Here is a 21,513-nt window from a genome sequence, read left to right on the forward strand (position 1 = left end):
TTCCAATTGCTGAGGCATACGGCACCTTCACCATGTGTGCACGTTCTTCCTCTGTCTTTGGTGATTGGTCTTTGGAGAGTCTGAAATGAACACCTAAAGGTGTACTTACTGGTTAGCATCTTGCATGTTGAACCTGGAGAGTACTTTGTTGATGTACTCAGCCTGCGATAACATCAAAGTCCCCGACTTTGTGTCTCTCTTGATCCTCATCCCAAGAATCTGCTTTGCAGCGCCCAGATCCTTCATAGCAAACTGCTTCGACAATTTTTGCTTCAAGTTTATGATCTCTTGCATGTTTGAGCCTGCAACGAGCATGTCATCAAGTACAACAATAAAATAATGAAAATTGTCGAACCTCTTGATGTAGCAACAATGATCTGCTTGGCATCTGGTAAAACCACTGCTACTCATGAAACTATCGAACTTCTTGTACCACGTCTAGGAGCTTGTTTTAAACCCAAGCTCTTCTCAACCTGCATACCAGGTTTTTCTTGCCTGCCTCTATGAAGCCTTCTGGCTGCCTCATATAGATCTCTTCCTCCAAATCACCATGAAGGAAAGCTGTCTTTACATCTAACTGCTCGAGATGTAAATTCTCCGCAGCTACAATTTTCAAAACCAGTCTGATTGTAGACAGTTTTACGACTGGAGAGAAAATTTCATTGTAGTCAATACCTTCTTTTTGCTGAAAACCTTTGACAACCAATCTTGCTTTGTAGCGTTTTCTCCCATCATCTTCTTCTTTGATCCTGTAAATCCACTTGTTATGGAGCGCTTTCTTGCCTGGTGGTAATTCAGCTAATTCCCACGTCTGATTTGACATAAGCGAGTCCATCTCATCTTTCATGGAAGACTCCCACTTGACTGAATCCTCCACCTGCATTGCTTCATCATAGCACTCTGGTTCACCATTGTCAGTCAGCAATAAATAGTGCAAAGAAGGAGAATACCGTTGGGTTGGTTTAGGAATTCTGGAGGAGCGTCTCAGTTCTGGTGTGCCTGGTTCTTCTTGAACTGCTTCAGGATTGATCTGAACATCATTTCCAGAAATCTCCTCGAACTCAGCAAATTCCTTTGTTTCAGCTTCGGTATTACTTGATTCTGCGGTTGACCTATCTTTGTACATCACATTTTCATTGAAAATGACGTCTCTGCTTCTGATGATCTTCCGATTTTCATAGTCCCAAAACCGGTAACCGAACTCATCACCGCCATAACCAACAAAAGTATATATGTTGGACTTAGCATCAAGCTTACTTCTTTCAGCAGAGTCTATGTGTACATAAGAAATACAACCAAACACTCTTAAGTGTGAAAGGTTTATTTCTTTCTTGCTCCAAACTTCCTCTGGTATTCTGCCATCCAAAGGAACTGAGGGCCCACGGTTGATCAAGTAAGCTGCAGTGTTGATTGCTTCAGCCCATAGAAATTTGGGCAAGCCGGCATGTATCCTCATTCTTCTGGCACGTTCATTCAGAGTTCTGTTCATGCGCTCTGCTACACCATTATGTTGCAGTGCCTTGGGAACTGTTGTCTCCATCTTGATCCCATTGTTTGCGCAGAAATCTCTGAATCTACTGTCTCTGTACTCTCCTCCATTGTCAGACCTCAACCGCTTGACTTTCAAACCAGTCTCATTTTCCACCATGGCCTTCCATTTTCTGAAGATATCGAAGACTTCTGATTTCTTCTTCAGAAAATAAACACACCTTCCTTGTTGAATCATCGATGAAGGTGACATAATATAATGAGCCTGCAAGAGATGGAACTGGGGATGGTCCCCATACATCAGTATGAACCAATTCTAACCTTTCTGTCTTGGGTTGTCTTGCCAATCTTTGCAAAACTGACTTTCTTTTGTTTGCCAAAGATGCAATCCTCGCATAGTCCGACATCTACATTCTTTAGATCCGGCAGCTTCCCTTTTGACAAAAGTGTCTTCATCCCTTTCTCGCTCATATGGCCAAGCCTTTGGTGCCATAGGTTTGATTTTCCATCAGCATCTGCTACTGCAATGATATTCTCTAAATTTGAGGTTACATAGAGAGTACCAGTCTTCTTACCACGAGCAATGACGAGTGCTCCTTTGGTAATCTTCCATTCACAGCCTGAAAAGGTTGTGCTATATCCTTCTCCATCAAGCTGTCCAACAGAAATCAGATTTCTTTTGAGGCCAGGAATATGTCTCACTCCTGTCAGCTTCCAGGTGGTCTGGTTTGGCAACTTTAGTCGGATGTCTCCTTTTCCGACGATCTTTAAGGTTTCATCATCAGCAAGATGAACCTTCCCAAAATCACCACTGACATAGTTCTCCATGATTTCTTGGCATGGGGTGGAGTGGAAAGATGCCCCTGAATCCAAGATCCATGATTCAATCGGACTGTTGACGCTTAGAATCATGGCATCACCTGTCTCCTCTGTCACGTTGGCAGATTCCTGTGCACCGGTATCTTTCTTCAGTGCTCGGCAATCTCTTTTAAAGTGACCTTTCTTGCCACAATTATAACAGGTAAAATCTTTCTTTCCCGTTCTAGATTTTTCCCGTCTGGATTTGATCTGCCACGATTTGAATATCTTTCTGAAGTTCTTCCTCTAGACTCCGTGTGCAAGGCTGAGGAGGTTGATGCTTCACCGATTCTCTCCGTCGAATTTCTTCACTCAGTACCAGATCTCGAACATCGTCGAATTTTAATTTGCTGTTTCCCGACGAACTGCTGACTGCTGTAACAGTAGCATTCCAACTGTCTGGTAGAGATGATAAGAAAATTAAAGCTCGAACTTCATCATCGAACTCAATTTCCACTGAACTCAACTGGGTTGTGATTGTGTTGAGTTCATTTAGGTGTTGTGCCACCGATGCCCCTTCCGTCATCCGCAAATTGAATAATCGCCTCATCAAATGAACTTTGTTTGAGGCCGATGGCTTCTCGTACATACTGGAGAGAGCCGCCATAAGACCCGCCGTGGTCTTTTCCTTTGCTATGTTAAAAGCAACATTGCGGGATAACGTCAGTCGGATAACTCCGAGGGCTTGTCTGTCGAGAAGAGCCCAATCTTCATCCTTCATGCCCTCTGGTTGCTTTCCTGAGAGAGGTTGATATAGATTTTTCTGGTACAAAAAATCTTCAATCTGCATCTTCCAAAAGCCAAAGTCCGCACCATCGAACTTTTCAATTTTCACCTTCCCTTCGTCTGCAGCCATCGCTCCCACTCGAATCTGGCTTCGTTTGGATCGTTTCTGACAATTCTTGCGAATCACCGTGTATTAGAACACCACCGTCGACAAACTCGTATTGTCGACCGAATTTCACTATTCACAAAATTCATTATTCACGTGAATAGTAATGAATAGTAACCTCGCAGAAAATTTGACAAAATTCACAACCAAAAGCTCTGATTACCAGTTGTTAGGAAAATAAACCGAGTACAAGTAATTTTCCTATAACCAGATTAGTGAGAATGCGAAATAAAAGCGGAAAAATAATACCCGAAAATTGATAACGGAGTTCAGCCAATTGTGCTTACGTCTCCGGGCTGCTGTAGATCTTTTACTAAGAGAGAAAATTTACAGGTGTTTACAAAACACTCACTACTCACAAGAAAGCTCTCTAGTATAGGAAGAAAGAAATGTTTTGGGATGATTTTGAAGCTAAATGGGTAAGGGTATTTATAGTAGAAACTTAGGGACTAATCTTTGAAAATACCCTAAAGTGCAATGACTAAAGTGAATTTACCCATTCATATTTTCAACAAACATCTACCAAAATTTTACCAAACTTTGAAAAACATTTTTTAAAGAAACATTTACCAAACTTTGAAAAAAACATTTTCCAAAGTTGGTTGCCAAACTTTGAAACTTTTAACAAAATATATTCAAAATTATGATGTTTTAAAACACATTAAGTGATTTTGTAATAAAAGATAATGTTATTCTCTTTTGAAGATTCAAGTTAAACAATTACATGTGACAATGTTTTTTACCTTCAACTGACCAACACACCATTCATCAGACCAACTTCAAATAATTATGGGGGAATTAACTGCTCTAACTCCATCGATGGTTGAGGTGGTTGAAGATAACAGTTTGTGGCTTCAACTGCAATCAATTAGGTGACTGCCATGGAACAACTCAGCTCCACCATCACTTTGAAAACTGCACGGCTCAGTGCTTTCTTCTCATGGCTCAACCTACCGCCATTGTTACGGTTCTTCCCTTTGGAGGGAAATGAAAACTTTAATTAAACATTATGAATCTATCTATCTATATTTATATCCATTAAAACAAGGAGTTGAGTAAATATTGAATACCATGGCTGTGAGTCGGGGACCAATCACAGGGTTCCTGTTAAAATAAAATTTTGCATGTTCCCTTTTTATTCATCGCTTCATTATTATTCTTTCACCACTTAGCCACGTTGCTTAGCTATGGTGGTTTGTATAAATAGCTACAACAATAAGATCAGCCAATTGTTTGAGCTATATAGTTACCTCTCGCTCAAAGACAAACAAAACGATAACATTGCAACTATTTCCCCTTTTCTTCTTCTGCTTGATCAGTGTCTGCAATTGTAGATTCCATGGCGATAATGGAGACGATAATGGCGGTTGGAAAACCGCCCATGCCACCTTCTATGGTGGCGATGCCACCGGCACAATGGGTGAGTTTCAATCTTTTAGACTATAGATAGAAATGTCAGGGCTATATGTGTATAATTTGCGATGTTTGTTTTATAGGGGGAGCTTGTGGTTACGGGTACTTGTATAGTCAAGGGTATGGAACGAGCACAGCAGCTTTGAGCACTGCACTTTTTAACAATGGCTTGAGTTGCGGTGCCTGCTACGAGCTTCGGTGCAACGATGATCCTAAATGGTGCTTTACTCGAACCATAACCGTGACCGCCACTAACTTTTGTCCCCCTAACTACGATTTATCAAGTGACAATGGAGGGTGGTGCAATCCCCCTCGTGAACACTTCGATCTGGCCGAACCGGCTTTCTTGCAGATCGCCGAATATCGAGCCGGGCATCGTCCCAATTCTCTTCAGAAGGTCATGAACATCAACTCAATTCAAATCATCACTCACTCATCTTATCTTCAACAGTACTTAGCTGTTTTTTTAGCCTTTGCTTGCAGGGTGTCATGTGTGAAATGGGCATTCATACTTCAACTTGGTTCTGATAACCAACGTGGGAGGTGCCGGGGATATAACGTCGGTGTCCATCAAGGGTTCGAAAACAGGGTGGCTTCCGATTTCCCGAAACTGGGGCCAAAACTGGCAGAGCAATGCCTACCTCAACGGCCAAAGCCTCTCTTTCAAAGTGACAGCCAGAGATGGCAGGACTATTACAAACAACAATGTAGTGCCTGGTGGTTGGCAATTCGGACAAACATTTGAAGGAGGCCACTTTTAAGACAATATGGTTTTACATTATTAACAACAGGAATTGACGAATTTCATGTATAAAGCACATGAGTGTTTTATGCAGAGGTAGCAAGGTGGCGCCCGCTGGCTTTATGTGTGAAATAGGCGAGCAAGTGCCTTAGCCTATATATATACTTTCAATATATGAATTGTGCCCTCCAACTCTTAAGTTTGGAATTTGGAGGGAATATCCATAAGATAGTGTCTGAAATTTGTTTGTTGATTCACCATAGTATTATGGTTTTGCTGATTATAATACTTTTATAATCTATAAAATAATTTGTGACTTCTCTTCCAAATGTTTTTCTTACGAATTTGCTGGGCAAAAATATTAAAGCGACATGAAGATAGAATAAGACACGTGCAAGAGAAGAGATTTAACATGATTTGTCCGTATCTATCTATACATATGAGAGAAATAATAATCCACTATAAATGTAGAGGACACAAATATATTGAATTCTCTTATATCCTAAAACCCAATATATATCCCAAAATCAATGTATCTCAAACAACTCTTCTAACATGTACTACAAGTTATTTCTACAACATAAACCCTAAATATTATAGAGATAATAAAATAGATTATATTTCTTCAAAATAATTCTCTTGTAATCCTAGACACAATCAAGGACAAACACATGATTTTATGTTAAATGACAAACTTATAAAATTTTAGGATGAAATAATATATCATCAATAAAATAAATATAAACAATTTTTTTAAAATTAAAAAAAATCTACATTAATCTCCCTCATTCCATCCATATGCACAACTTCTATTGATTTGTGCAGGGAAGCTGCATTTCCATTTCCACTCTCCCCCGTTTTCTCGTAACCAGGAATTACAATTCCAATTCCCCTTCAGCCACCTCGATCAGAACCATACCTAGTTGACCAAATAACCTCAGCTAAAAGACCCAATTCATTGCTGCTTTCCCCTTCAACCGTTCATTGCTTTCAGACTCGGTCTTCGAAAGAAAAGAAATTTACTTTAACAACTTTCACCTAAAGTCTAATCTGAATGTTTCATCTATGTGATCCCTCGAGCTAAAAACAGAGTAACAATAACATACAAACATAAGAAGCTTACTTTGTCGCATCAACTGCAAAGACCAAAGCTTTGAGTTTTGATTTAGTCTATAAATATATGTTAATTGTTCTTCGTCCCCTCCGATGATTCGGGTCTTCTATTGCCATTATTATTTGTTAAAACGTTACATCAAGGTGATGGGATGACTGTTAATGCACCACTTAGCATGGTCTTGAGTTCAAAAGTTGAGAGAAAAAACAAATGTTAGGATAATATTATTCTTTTCCTCGTACTCTGCAAAATCTGCCATGCTTGACTTGTTTCTGCCCCTTAATATATTTACTTGCTTTTATTTTCATTTCTCATCCTTTTCTATTCCCCTTTTTCTTTCATGCCAGAACACAGTATTTGAGGTTTTGTGAAAAACAAAAGTTATTATTCCATTGTTCATGGTACCCTTTCTTCTTTGCTAATTTGACCTATTGTTTATCCTGTGAAGTGCAATATTGACTACTTTCAGAGACGGTTCTTCTTATGCAAATCATAACATGATAAAATAGTGTTTAACCATCTTATACAAGGGCTCCACGACTCTCTTTTTTTTTTTTATTATTGTGAATAGTTAGATCAATAAATAATTTAGCAATCTAGCTCGGCCACATTGGCATTTGCTTTTAGTCTTTAAGCTGTCAGTGTTCCGCAATTTCTCAATAAAAATGATATATTCTACGTACCTACCTGAAAAAAAATTGTTAAAAAAGCTGTCTGTCAACCAATTTTTGTATTGTGAAGTCAATGATCAGTGGTAAGTAGGCTGGTTTCTAAATCATCTTTGCCAGCTGCAGCCGTGGTCAGCTCGTCGGCCCGTTTAGCCTGGTGCTTCCAATCGGTTCGAACGAATGTGTACATCATCATGCACACACATGAAATTTGTGCTGCAAGAAGCCCAAACCATAGACCTTTGAACCCGAATTTGAATTTGAAAGTGGTGAGAATTGCAACCGGCAATCCAACGATGTAAAACGAACACAAATTTATGCGAACACCGTCTTTAGGACGTGCAGTCCCCGTTAAGACACCACAGGCCACTGTTTGCGGAGAGTTGCCGACTTCACATAGCCCCAAAATTGGAAGCACAGTGGATATCAAGTCGATAATTTGTGGCTCATCGGTGAACAACGTCCCCCACCATGATCTCAGGACTATCATGGCAACAAAGGACAAGCCGCCGAATGCGAAGGCCATGAGGAGGCCGATGTTGGCCGCCAGATGGGCGCGGGATGGTCGACCAGCACCCAAAGCCTGACTAACTCTTGTAGAAATGCAGCTGCTTAGGGAGTAGGGGAAATTATATAACAACCCTGTTGTTTGAATGAGGATGCCCATCGCTGCAACGCTAGCCTTAGGGTTGTCGAGTAAACCGCAAAGGAACAACATTATCTCGTACCACCAAAATTCCAAGCACACCGATATGAGACTAGGCAGCGCTAGCGCTAACAACGGCTTCCAACCTTGGAAGATGGAGACAATGGTAACACCATGCCATGGTTTCAAGGGAGTTTCCGACACGACCATATAGATTATGAGTCCGAGGTTTAGATTTAAAGTAGTACAACCAAGAGCCAATGCAACCCCTTTCACCCCTAACTGAAAATACATGGTGAAAAGGTAGTTGATCAAAGGGTGTAAAAGGACAGCGCAAATAGCAGAGACTGTAAGAGGGGTGGTTATGCCCTGGGATTTTAGAAATGTCCTTATTGGATGCAGAAGAGACTGAGCTATCAGTTCAGGGATGAAGGCAAGCAAGAAAACTTTGGCGATTTTCGTGGCATCGGGATCTTGGCCGAGGCGTAGAAATATGGGTTCAACGTATAGCCAAAGGATGCAGATAGGTATGCAAGTGAGTAGCAACAGATACAATGTTCTATGAAAAGTTCGGCTGAGCACTGAATATCTTTTTGCTCCATAGGCTTGGCCGCAAATGGGATCCATTCCAAAGGAGAGACCTTTGATGACAGAGATACCTGTAATGTTCCCAAACCCCATTGCAAGTGACCCTCCTGCAAGCTCTTCCCTGCCTAAATGGCTAAGGAAAAACATGGAAATAATTGATCTGGATTGTATGAGCAATGATAAAATCATTATTGGGCCTGCAATCTTTCCAATTGACACCACTTCATTTCCCACCTGCATGGAATTCAACTTCATTCATTGGCTTCCTTTTGACCATATTTTCAAATCTCCTAAGCTTCCTATCAAAACCCCATTTTTGTGGATTTTTTAATTTCACATGGCCAGCTTAGGGGGGAAATGAAAAGAAATTTAAAAACACCCACTTTTAAACTTTTGGTTATTATTAAAAAGTGCTTGTGGCCAATGAAAGATTTATTATAGTACCTAGCTATTCTATACAACAAAATTTCAGTACATCAACTTTATTGAAAAGTTAAGTCTTTTAAGGAAAAGGAAAGTTAAATTCCCCACAACATAATTAGTTTAGACTAGTCTGTCAATGCATTAAAGGGTTCCACTATACAACATTTTTATTGTTCAATTCTCAGACAAAAATTACTTGTATGAACCAAAAAAAAGTGGTCTTTTATATTCTTAAAATAACCTAAAAAGTTGACTTTATGGAATGAAGTATAGCCTCCCGTGCCACCGGGCATAGCAAATGCTGGCGGTGCTGAATTTTGATGAAATAAAACAATGAAGATGAATAATGCTCAAGCGTCAGATCCTTGTAATTATCTTGGAATTTAGAAGAAATAAAGAAGCAAAAGAAGGAATATTTGCAAAGCTCATGTGGTCACTTTCACAGTACAAAACACAAATATTAACCTCAAAAGCCTGAAAAATGCAAATGCTTATACATTGCATTGTACGTAAATGGTTTCTATACACAGGTTGACCATCTCTTTCATATGAACCCCCCCCCCCAAAAAAAAAGGAATTAAAACAACATGATTTTCAACTAAAACGAAAAAGAAAAGAAAACAACTCAAATTGCTTTCCTTTTTCTCACAACTCTCAGCTTAGTTATCTTATCTGCGAATGCAATAAATTAATGAAATTCACAAACTAATCCGACTAAAAAGTTGATGATTTTATGAAACTCATTTGGTGCTGGTGATGAGTAAAGAAACATAGAGGGGGAGGGGGGAGCTTGCCTGGTTCAAAGGCTCTCTTGCCTCGTTGAATGGCAGCCTCCTGAGAAGCTGAGGGATTTGAATCTTTCGTAAAAACGTAAGAATGTATTTATCTTCATCACTCGTTTCCTCATTGTAGTTCCTCAAAAGCTGGTGCTGATGATCACCATTTAAACCTTTTTCCCCAGATTCAATATCACTTCCTGAGCACATGTTGTGTATACCAAAGAGCAGATACTAATTGGCCAAAAACCAAACCTACAGAAAGAACCAAAAAAACTGAAAACTCAATCCTCAATCTCAGAACCAGCAGTTGAAAAGTGAAGAAATACACAGTCTTTACATATTTATCTTAATCTAATTAATTTTTTATTAGCCTGTACGTGTAGTATTGCAAACACTTTGAATTATATATTTGCACTCCACTTGAACTTAACAATGACTGGCAAAATAATTAAATCCAAAACCATTTTTTAATTAAAGTAGAACGAGCAAAGTAAGAAATTAATATAACACTTTTCACATTATTAATATTAATATTAAATCTGATCATTTAAAATTTATGTGAATTTTAAAATTTCGTGTCTAAGTTTCACTATGTATAAATATTATGTGTCAACATATAACTTTATGATAATTTAAATTTTATTACGTGGAATCTATTAAATGGTCTCAAAGGTAAAATAGAGTGTTATTCTTCCTAGAGGATATGGGTTCCGACAACTATGTTGGTAGAGTGTATATGTGTTGTCAATGGCTAAAAAAGATTCTAAATAAATACTTTCTTATAATCATCTCATACAATTAAAAAAAATCACATTGTGTATAATACTATATAAATTTAGTATATTTTAGGTCCAAAAACATTTTAATTGTAATTATAGTTACCAATATTATATTAATTTGTAGATATAATTTCATACTTATATTTATAACACTTTAAAAATGAAAATTAAAATTAAAAGACCAATGTTTTATCAAGAAATTTTAAAATCATTTTGTAAATAAAACTATTTTATTTAAAATGAAAAAATAACAATGAAGAAACTGATCAAGTGGTTACTTAATAAGGTTTTGAGTAAGGTTGTATTATATATATTTTTGGTATAACCACAGGTTTACGTTTAGTAATCGATTAATTTGGATTACATGTATTGTAGAGATAAGGGCAACTCATCCAACCCAGTTTGCTCCCTTTGTAAACTTCAGGATTCGAACTTTTAATCTTGCTTAAAGGATCTAGTGTCTCGTCTCACTTGACCAACTAGTTGTTGGTATGGTTGTATTATATATCACTACTTATTTGATTTTCCTTAATAATATATAAATGTCGATAATTATTAAATTTGCAATTGAAAGTTTTATAGTACGTGAGAATTAAAATAATAATAATAAAATGATGTTGATGGTCTTGAATAATAGTTTAAAGAAATAAATGAGGATTGTGAGTGGGATTTTTGTTTAATTGATTACATTATATAATATATGTCATATCAAATCATCTTCTTAGCCAAAAACCTTTTCAGGCTTTAAAATTAAGCTTAAAAATAAAAGAGAGAATAACGCAAAAGCAATGGGCCAGTTAATTGCTAATCAAACTACTAAAACATTAACTTCTTAATCACTCACTTTAATTCTTGACTTCTTTCCACCTAAGATCCATTTATAACGCCAACTATTTTTAATATTTTTTTTTATTAAAAATGGCTCTACCGTTCTCCTAAATGCTGTATATAAACAAAGTATCATTTTAATGTCGGCTTTAAAATAAATATTTTAAGATTTTTTTTGTTACGGAAAGTAAGCTATAAAAGTTATGTAAAATATGAATATTTTTACCGTAAAATGAAATATTATGAGTCAAAATACTTTAAAAATAAAGAATAAAGGTTAAAGTGAAAATTTAATCAAACGTTTAAGATTAAAATTCTCTAATAAGAATATGAGTCAAAATGACTATTTTAAACATATATTATCTTGTATTCAACCCGATTTATAAAAATAATAATTATATCAAGTAATAAAGAAAAGTTAGGTCCAAACTTTGTAAAGATGGATGGTTGTATTTAAGTTAGAAGGGATATGCTTCGGCTTTTCATTGGTTGTTGTTAGCTTCAATTATTTGTGGGCTTAAGAAACAAAATGATGGGTGATAATGGCCATGTTCAACTAAATTGTTTAGTTCCCTAAAATTTGAAAGAAAAAAAAGTGTTATGTCTCGAAACTTGAAGGAGACAAGTTTAGAAGTTTTGTCTTAGGCTTATGGGGATTTTCAGAGATGAACCAATTAGAAGTGATGAAAATCTGTTTAGTTAGGTTGGTTGGTGGTATCTTTAGACAACATGTGTTCCCCATATTCCATTGAATACAGACATTTATGAACCTTGAAATTGAATTATTTCAATAATTACAAACGTCCTAATTTGTCTTAAACCTTGTACTTTGCTTTGGGGGTGTTGCTTTTGGGATGCAGGCATGCCATGCCACCTCTGCTGCATATTCATGGATCGGGACCATCTATCAGCAAGGGATTTCTTTCTTCACCTTAATTTGTACGAAAGATGCCCCAACGAACCAACCGGTGTTTCAGCATATGCTCAACAGTTTACTCACTTGCTGCTTCTATTTCTTTATCACTGTGTTTTTTGTCTTTCAAAACTAGGGCACTAACTATACTCAGTTTGGTTTGTATGGTAGGAACCAAGCATATTCTCCATTCATTTGGATTATCAAAATGTATTTAAAAAATTATTTTTTTAAGATAATGAGTTAGGTTCTTCAAATAAGATCGAGGATTCAAATTCTGACTTTATGAATAAAGAAAATTTAATTGGGAGAGTCGTTCTTCTATTGTGTTTAATTTGTATCAACCAATCGATGAATCATAAATTGGTAATTATATAAAAAAATATTATTAAAAGTATTTTTTTATATAAATTTTTTCAAAAAAATACATTTTATATAAATATTATTATTAAAAGCTTTTCTTGGTCTAACATTATCTAATAATATTTTAAAAGGAAAAAAACTAAAATTTTGAGGGAGCATAGGATTAGAAACTTAATGGAATTGTATGGGACAAAAGGTTTTTGTTTTTCTTTCAAGGTATAGAGGTGTGTAGGAAATTTGTCTTTTTAAGAGCATGATGTGTTTTGTCAATGTATAGCACTATAACCTACAGCTATTGGTTACTCAGCCTCCGTTTGTAGTTTTATGTTCAGTCCTTTTCCATGTGTATAAGCCTACTTAATTGCCATTAATGAAAATTTAAACATGTTTTGAAACTTACGAGGGTGTGCTAATCTTTTGTTGGGTAAATGCTTTAATAATTTCTATTCATCATTCAAATCCAAGATAATAAAAACTAATTTAAAGTACTTGAGAAAATTATTTAATTTACAAATCTATATGGTCTTCACATGATTAGGTTTTTTTCTCCCCCCCCCCCAAACCACCACCACTTTTTTTTGTGGTCTTTCAGCAATTGAAGAAAGGCTTTTGAGCTATCAAAAATGAATAAATATAATCCATGAAGATATGTAAGTTTGCTGTATAATTAAATCATTGTATAATCCTTTCATGTGAGCTTAACTTAGCTTTAAACACATTTTAAGAAGTGTTTTCTTAAGCTAAATAATTGTTTAATTAATCCTTTTGGTTGTAGAGAGTGATTGAAAGGCTGGACAAGACATTGGGTCTTCAGCAATTGATTGAAATATACCTTCAAGGAAAGCCTCAAGGTTGAAACTTAATCTCATGGTGAATTGTTAGTTGGTTTTAAAGGTTACGTGGCTTGCAAAATGATCAAACTAAGCTCTAATATTGTGATAATGGGCTTCTCTCACAAAAGATTTTGCGATAAACCCAAATTCATGATGATGTTGAATTTATATATTAAGTTGTTACTGGCTAACCGGTTAAGGACAATATTATATACAATCATAAACTACATTGAACCATATAAATTTCCATCATAGGTTGTAAATAATTTAAAACCTTTATATAAAGGTGAAAAACAATTACATTAAATAAGTAGAGAGAACATTTTCAATGATTTAAGTTTCTCGAACACGTATTGTCTCAAGCCCATGGATCGATCCAGAGAGCTGTCCCATGGGCTGGATCTGGCATGTTTTATGTTCTAGTGTTATACGATGTAACCTTATTACGTCATACACTAGATGTCAAAAATATTCTTAACATTTAATTAAATAATCATTTTAATTCATATTATTTTTAAAAAAATATTATATATTTGGCTAAATATTCAATTTTTTCTATTAATTTTTTTTATTAAGTATTTTAACTCTAACTTTTCATTTTGAAACAGAGATCGTTTGTTGACTAACAATTTGCATTTATACGGCATTTTTATTCCAAAATGAAATATTAGAAGTTAAAATACTCCAAAAAAATAAAAATTAAAATGTCTATTTAATCAAACATCATATGCGGTGACAACAATATTGGACATGCCATCAAATACAAACCATGGATCAACCCTTTTGCGCCTTTCAGATAAATTACTTTCCAACCTGAAATATTTTTTCAATCAGAAAAGTTATTTGTGTACCCTCTTTTTAACTATCTATCTCAATGCCCCGTGGGGAGTTTCCAAAATCCTTGTTAATTCACATCACTGAACCACCGCATTTTCTTTTATTTTCTTTTTCTTTTTCCTCTCAAAGCTGAAGAATTTACTCGACCTTCGCAACTCCGACTCCAGACGCGCTGCTTTCCACAACAGTATCCATTACGAACCTGGGGAAATGAAAAATAAAAAGTAACACTCGGGAGAAACAAGAGACAGAGACATGTGTAGTAAGCACCTTACACATTCAGTTGGAATCTATTAAAATGTAAAACCCTGAGATAGAATGTTACTTGGCTAATTTGTCCCTTGATGACTGCAATATATAGATTGAGAGAATAAATGATAGCATCAGCCCTGTTCACACACAAACATGAAAATTTGCAGCTTTAGTGTAAATAAATCTCTCAAATTAACCAATCATTCAAGTCTTTGCTTCCCCATTAGCAAAGTGACATTCTTCAAGGATTAAGTGATGCGCTGCTATTAGGCTCACAATAATATGGCTTGCAGAGGGTGATGAGTGCACACATCAGAGACTAATGTACACCAATGTTTCCAAAGCATGCACCTAGGCGCGTCTACGCCTCTTGTGTTAAGGCTAGACAACAAAAGTGCCTCAAGCCCTTTCAAGCGAGGCATATGTAATTGGTATGTCTAGGCATGAGGCAACAGACATGAAAATATTGCGGCGTGATTGAAGTTCTCTTTAATTTCTTTCACTTTTAACATTTTTAAATTAGATGCACCTTTACTAGTAAGAAGGGGGATAGTAATGAACTCTCTACGCTTCTCAATATTCGAGAATCTAACAACATATATGAAAACATAAGGAAATCATGCTTATTGTCCAACACAAACAATTACATGTTTTGCAGATAAACGGGGACCTTCTTTATAGTTTATTATCATAATTATATTATCCTAAGCTTACTTTACATATACATACGTACATAAAGGAACAGACAATTATGCATATTGTGCCATACTTAACTTAAGCGAGCATCTTTTAAGTGCCTTGTGTCTGAGGGTTCTACCACCCTGGTATACACTTCTCATTTTGTGTGTGTGCCGGGGGGGGGGGGGGGGGGGGGAGGTTCCTCAACATGCAGTCATAAAACAAATATGGAGAAGAACTCATTTAAGTTGAATCCTATGTAATGATGAGTATTATGAAACGTTAAAACAGTTTGCATTGGAAATGTTATCACTCTAAATGATTGTTATTGGAAATGTTGGCATTATAAATTATTTTCTGATTCAGGAACTAAAATGTACAAGGAGTATAGAACATAATAAAAAGATCAATCAACTTATACAAAGTCTTAAACATTTTACCCGATCCAAACAGAACATAAAATCCAGATGTCACATCTATCTCTGATTGCTCCTCCCTGTCGTATGACACCATCACAACCATATCACAATTTATAACAAACAATGGAAGCTTACGTGCATCTTATTACAAATAATTATGATTAAAGTTAATCTTACATCTTATATATTTAGTTATTTTACTCATTCTACAAGACGCCAAGTATAATCAGTGTTCTAAAATACTCTGAATAATGCATAAACAAATTCATAGCGAGAAAGGTTTAGTTGCAGCTTCCTATGCAAAACTTAAAATAAAGTAACTAATGGTTCCTGCATTTAAAAGTTCCAGTTGAGTCATTCAAAATTCTTATGTTTTCAGAGGCACTTAAGATACAACAGAGAACTTTCCCCTTCGCTTTAAATGATAATATCATTTTCAAAGTATCGTCTCTTACGCTTCTGAAAACTTAAAGGCAGACTAAATTCAAAACCCGGCAGACAGTGTGTGTGCAATAGCGAGAGAGCTTTCAACAATAAACTGACCAGGTGTATCTGACAAGCACATGTTTTGGCCAATGTTGAGGATCCCAGAATTGTTTACGAATATTTGGATGAATTTCAACATCTGTTGAAGACAAAACATAATCAGTTCCCAGTCAACCCACTGAGAAATAAATAAATGAACAGTTATGATCTGTTTGAAGCACTGGATATGCTACTCTAAAACTATTGAACATGAAGAAATCTCCGAATACAAATCACATACGCACAAATGATGCACAACACGGCAAAGCTATTAACCAATTCCCAAAAGCAATAATTCTCACATCTCTCCTGATCCAAGAACAAATTCTCTGAAATCATTGTAAACTATAATAATATCTGAACAAGCTCTTACAAATATCTTTACTTGTTAGCAAACTAGTACCACACTGAAACATATAGATAAGGTTACATACAGTGATAAGGCATATCCACAATTTTAGCAGTGACACCATGCAAATCACCACCTGAGTACCTCTGAATGAGGTAAAGTTAAAAGCCAAAAGAAGTTAGTCAAACCATCCAAAATAGATAGACATGTTTTCTTTCCGAAAGTTGCAATTTAAATCAAAAAGCAAAGGGGTACGAACTACACAAAATATCTTACCAGATGCATATCAATCATTGGAACTTCAGAACTCTTGCGGTTTATAAGAAAAAGCCATGGAACAAGAAACTTCTCCTTCCCAACTTGGAACGATCTAGACATAAGTTAAACATGATAAAACATGAATTACTATAATAATTTCTTTACTCTGAATCTCACTCATTATTCATAGTTTACAAAACGCTTACTAGAAAAAGTTGAATGAAAAGACATTTTTGGAATGAAAACATTTCATTTGTGGATCTGAGAAACTGAATTAACAAAATAAACTAAAACCCTAACAATTGCAACTAATGCCAAAACAAGACTGAATTCAAAAAAATAATCATAAATTAGAATAAATTCTTACATTTTATAGGGATCAGCTCCCGTGTAACCAGTCGGCTTCGCTATAGGAATTAACACCTGCAAAGGTAATTTACATCCATAAAAAAGAAACAAAAAATTGAGGTGGAAGAAGAGAAGATAAATACCTCGCGATTAACATCAAAGATCGGGCAATGTTTTCCGATAACGTCATGCCAAACAGTTCTAGACTGAAATCAACAAAATTCAAAGATCTTAAATTCAAGAATAGATTAAAAACCTTAATTAGAGAGAGAGAGAGAGAGAACTGACGGAATGGTACTGGCCCATCTTGCTCATAGGAACGATGTCCCCAGGCCTGTAAGCAACGGAGATTAAAGGAAGCCAAAGTAACAGCGAAATTATTAGAAGCAGCGACTCCATTTTCCTGCAATGTTTTCTCGTCTGCAATGATAAGCACTTTACTCTTCCTTTTTCCAGTTTTTGTTTGATCGAATCGACTCAGGCCAGTGGCCTGGAAACTTTATATGTAACGCGGCCCAAAAGTTTTGCTTGCAAAAATATGTAATTTTTCTCTTTTCCCTGTAATTATTGTTATGTCCAAATATTACTGGGTTCATAAATGGTTAAATTTTGTTTAAGTCCTTTAAAGATACATAAAATTATAATTTAATAATAGTGAAAATTACATTTTTAAACCTTTAAAATGATTTTTTTTAATTCACCCCAAAATTTACAATCTTCAAAAATCAACGCAGTAGCATAATTATACTTTGATCTCATAAAAAAAATTATAATCCAAGTTCGATCCTCCAAAATAAATTTCTGGTTTCTCTCCTAACTAGGGGCTAGACATGTTTGTTTAGTTTTATGCGTTAATACACCTACTGTTTTCATAACAATATAAAAAAGGCTTGCCCAAAATATAAGCCATCATTTTTTTCAAAAAATTAATTAAAGCACCTCACAACTAGGGTTGCAAATAAGACGAGACAGATCGCGAGCTACTCAAGATCGATTCAGTTAAAGTTCGATCAACTCTTAAATTGAATAGATTCAACTTGAGCTTGACTCGAATTTTTAATGAGCTAAAACAAGTTACTTAATACCCGACTCGAAAAGCTCGCGAGTAACTCAAAAAATAATGTATTAGTTTTTAAAATTTTAAATTAAATTTTTATTAATATTAACATCTAGATGTTGTTCTTTTTAGGGGAAGTACAATGTAAAGTTTTTATGTATTTAAGATTTAGATTCGAGCTCGAGTTTAAGCTTCAATCAAGCTAAATATGAGAATATTTCGAGTTTGAGTTTTTTTGAGCTCGATCCTAACTCCAATATTTTTATTTCGAGTCGAGATTCAATTTGTCATTTTAAGTTCGAGTTGAGCTTGACAATTTTATACTCATAAGTTTTTAAATTTAATCGAGCTCAGTTTTACACTTTTCAAGTTAAGTCTAACTCAATACTAGAGAATATTTAATACACGGGAAAGGAGAGTATAGGAATGTAAGAAAACAAGGAGAATGTTATGAGCCTAAGAGCTAAGCGTTAGGAGCTAGTTTGTTGTTGTTATACAAATAGTTAGACGTGGTTAGGATGGTTGTTAGTAGCCAATCTCTAAATTAACTATCTCACTCTTCTTGTATTATATTAACCGGTCTCCTTTGAAGATGTTACAGTGTTTTTATAACGAACATTGGAGAGTATCGCCTTTCCCCCAAAACTTTGTTATCTTTAACCTTCTGATTAGTGCTTTAATTTCCTCTTGAATCTTATTTGAGGTGAATTGATTTTTTAAATTTTTTTTGTGGAATCAATAAAAAATAGAAAAATTGCACAACAATTTAAAATGGTTCGACTTTTAAACTAAATTTACGTCCATTACCTTAACATCTATACTAAGAATTTCTCAAGTCCACTAGATTTGCTAATTTTTTATGACAATGTGTAACCTTACAACAACTCTCAATGTTTATATCTCAAAACCTTGTTTACACTCTTTCTACAAGAAAAATTACAAATTTCGTAAACAAAAGAAAACCTCACTAGCAAATGTACTTGAACAATTAAGCTCTCACTCAATTCACACTTAACAGAATAAACAATGAACCGCACAAGTGTATTATAATAAAAAAAATATTACAAATTAAGCTCTCAATGACTCTTTTATGTTAATATTACTTTTAATGATATTTCTTGTTGTTCTTGAGATACTTTTTATCTTGAGTTTATACTTTCTCTATAAATTCTAGCTATTAGGAGTCGTTGATAATGCATTATAATCGTTACTTACAAAGAAAAATGACATTTAATGCACGAGAGACCATCATTTGATGAAATGGATCGATCTATTTTCAAAATTATGAATGTTGTCATAAAAGGGATCAATCTTTCTAAAGAAGATATCTATCTTTTTTATTGAGGGATCGATCCTTTATGTGAAGGGATCAATTATTGCTCAAGGAGATCGTTCCTTTAGTTAAAGGGATCGATCATTTGAGCCAAAAAGTTTGAAAACTCATCTCTAAAGCGTAAAAACAATCGAGTACGTGTTTTAAAAAAATCTAACCAATTCAATTAAGCCTAAAGTTATTTTTAATTATTTATTATATCAAAACATAAATTCCACATAGTTGATGTATTTGAAGTAAATGTGAAAGGGCAAAGCTCAAGGTTCCAATCATTTTCATCTCCACTATATATTATTAACAAGAAATTCTAATTTTTTAAGTACAATTCAATAAGAATACGCTTGGTCAACCCCTCCACAGTACACTTGTACAGATATGGGGACATCATGCTTGTTATATTATTATTACTTGAAAAAAAATAATTTGAAAATTACAAAAAAAAAAGTGTGGAAATATGGGACCCTTTCGTAAATCTTTAGTATATGGGACGAGACGGCAAGGGACGGATGTAATTTTGTCAACCCTTCACTCAAATTAAAATAATAAATAAATAAATATTCATCTCATCAAAACTCCAAACTTTTTTCTCCTCTCTACACCTATACTTTAATATACAACTTGTCTCTCTTACTTCAGAATTGGGAGTGATTGTTTAAAGTACATATTTGTTAATTTAGTCTTTATAAAGGGGAAAATAATTTTTTTTCACGTTTCAGTTTTTATTGTTTTTAATATTTTTACGTGCTACTCATTTATTTTATATATTAATATATTATGATATTTGTGTTGTATACTGTTATTTCTTACCTTGTGTTTTAATTAATATCTTGGGCAAACTACGTATTTAGTTATTTAATTATTTTTATGATTTCGTTTTAATAATTTCTTTATCTTTTTTAAAATCATATATAGAATTATGTTTTTATTCTGTTTTGATCATCTGTCGTTAAAAAATTAACGGTAACATTGACGTATAAGATATCAACATAAAAGTGATGTTACATCATCATTGATAAAAATAAAAAAAATATTATCACGCCATCAGTTTTATTTATTTTTTAATATTATTCTATTAATATTTGTGTTATTTTGCACATGATTAAAGTATTATAGACTTATAACAAGAAGCATATAATTAATTTTTAATTTTTTTTAGTTTCTCGAACTAGTAGATATATATATATATATATATAATATTATATTAAATTTGTAAATTAAAATTGCCATACGTTTTCAAGTGATTAAATGATTTCAATAGTTAAGAAAATATCATTTTTCTTTAAATTCTTGACTTTAAATCGTTGCGACTAAAAAAAGTGTGTACGTTCATACATTTACTTGTTGACATAAATGATAAAAAAATAATTTTTATTTTATTTTATTAAATTAATAAATTTCCTCTAAGATGATTGGAAACAAGTAATAGCAATGGAGTATTATTGTATTTATTTTAAACCATTCCAGATATACTAAACTTTATCTGCTTATTTATTTATATCACTGAATTTTTAGTTTTATCAATTGTAACATTGAATTTTTTTTTTTCCAATTATAACATCGAACTATACATTTAATTATGTCACTCTGTTATTAAGTTAGTAACAAGACGGTGTCGTGGCTTGCCACACTAAAACGATATCGTTTTAGCGACGACTATTGATGCCCAAAACGATGTCACTTTAGGCATTAAAGTTTAGGTGTGTATCGGTTTTGCCATTGAACTTTCCACTTTTTAGTTTTGCACTACATTTTCTACATGTTATTGACAGCTAATCACCATCCGTCGTCGTTCATATTTCGTGGAAAGAATCGTACTAAAACATTCACATTCCACTCTTATTTTTTTCTCATAAGATTGATTTTCCACTAAATTAACTCAAAATCAATGAAAATTAATTTAAAAGTTTGACGTATTAATATTTCGATCTCTTTCAATAATTGTCTGACAATGTTAGTTTTGAGATATGTTGTTATTATTCTCAAAATAATACTTCTCATCATTTGAATTTTCGAACAAACACCCCAAATTCTGTAAATCTCATAAAGTCTCCAAACATCTAAAAAAATGTAGATTTTTTTGTTTAATTTCGTCGATTTTGAGTGAGTTTTATAGAAAACTAATCCTATGAG

At 34.4% G+C, this 21,513-nt stretch overlaps 3 protein-coding genes across 3 annotated transcripts; 1 reads left to right on the plus strand and 2 right to left on the minus strand.

Annotated features, from left to right (window-relative positions):
- Window positions 1-4,027: 4,027 nt before the first annotated feature.
- On the plus strand, window positions 4,028-5,396 carry LOC120139566. The gene is made up of 3 exons (XM_039154738.1): window positions 4,028-4,082; window positions 4,446-4,658; window positions 4,735-5,396. The coding sequence occupies exons 1-3, from the start codon at window positions 4,028-4,030 to the stop codon at window positions 5,394-5,396; spliced, it is 930 nt and encodes a 309-aa protein (XP_039010669.1).
- Window positions 5,397-7,205: 1,809 nt separating this feature from the next.
- Window positions 7,206-8,652, minus strand: LOC120139569 (protein DETOXIFICATION 53-like). Its single transcript, XM_039154741.1, has one exon. The coding sequence runs from the start codon at window positions 8,647-8,649 to the stop codon at window positions 7,249-7,251; it is 1,401 nt and encodes a 466-aa protein (XP_039010672.1). The 5' UTR covers window positions 8,650-8,652; the 3' UTR covers window positions 7,206-7,248.
- A 5,632-nt stretch (window positions 8,653-14,284) lies between these two features.
- On the minus strand, window positions 14,285-17,449 carry LOC120139567. The gene is made up of 9 exons (XM_039154739.1): window positions 17,282-17,449; window positions 17,137-17,199; window positions 17,013-17,068; window positions 16,664-16,757; window positions 16,473-16,533; window positions 16,057-16,138; window positions 15,535-15,590; window positions 14,490-14,553; window positions 14,285-14,366 (listed from the first exon to the last, which is right to left on the minus strand). Exons 1-9 carry the CDS (start codon window positions 17,390-17,392, stop codon window positions 14,303-14,305), a joined length of 651 nt encoding a protein of 216 aa, XP_039010670.1. The 5' UTR covers window positions 17,393-17,449; the 3' UTR covers window positions 14,285-14,302.
- Between the last annotated feature and the right edge of the window lie 4,064 nt (window positions 17,450-21,513).

This window comes from Hibiscus syriacus, unplaced genomic scaffold (assembly GCF_006381635.1).
Source record: "Hibiscus syriacus cultivar Baekdansim isolate YM2019G1 unplaced genomic scaffold, ASM638163v2 tig00110762_pilon, whole genome shotgun sequence".
Classification (NCBI taxonomy): Eukaryota; Viridiplantae; Streptophyta; class Magnoliopsida; order Malvales; family Malvaceae; genus Hibiscus; species Hibiscus syriacus.

What these genes read in the sequence shown, in the direction of transcription:
- LOC120139566 (XM_039154738.1), top strand. Translation starts at nt 4,028, where the DNA reads ATGGGGGAATTAACTGCTCTAACTCCATCGATGGTTGAGGTGGTTGAA. An exon ending in TGAGGTGGTTGAAGATAACA is followed by an intron (nt 4,083 to 4,445) that starts GTTTGTGGCTTC and finishes TTGTATAAATAG; the next exon opens with CTACAACAATAAGATCAGCC. An exon ending in CGATGCCACCGGCACAATGG is followed by an intron (nt 4,659 to 4,734) that starts GTGAGTTTCAAT and finishes TTTGTTTTATAG; the next exon opens with GGGGAGCTTGTGGTTACGGG.
- LOC120139569 (XM_039154741.1), bottom strand. Translation starts at nt 8,649, where the DNA reads ATGCAGGTGGGAAATGAAGTGGTGTCAATTGGAAAGATTGCAGGCCCA.
- LOC120139567 (XM_039154739.1), bottom strand. Translation starts at nt 17,392, where the DNA reads ATGGAGTCGCTGCTTCTAATAATTTCGCTGTTACTTTGGCTTCCTTTA. An exon ending in CAATGATTGATATGCATCTG is followed by an intron (nt 16,534 to 16,663) that starts GTAAGATATTTT and finishes TACCTCATTCAG; the next exon opens with AGGTACTCAGGTGGTGATTT. An exon ending in TCAAGGGACAAATTAGCCAA is followed by an intron (nt 14,367 to 14,489) that starts GTAACATTCTAT and finishes TCATTTCCCCAG; the next exon opens with GTTCGTAATGGATACTGTTG.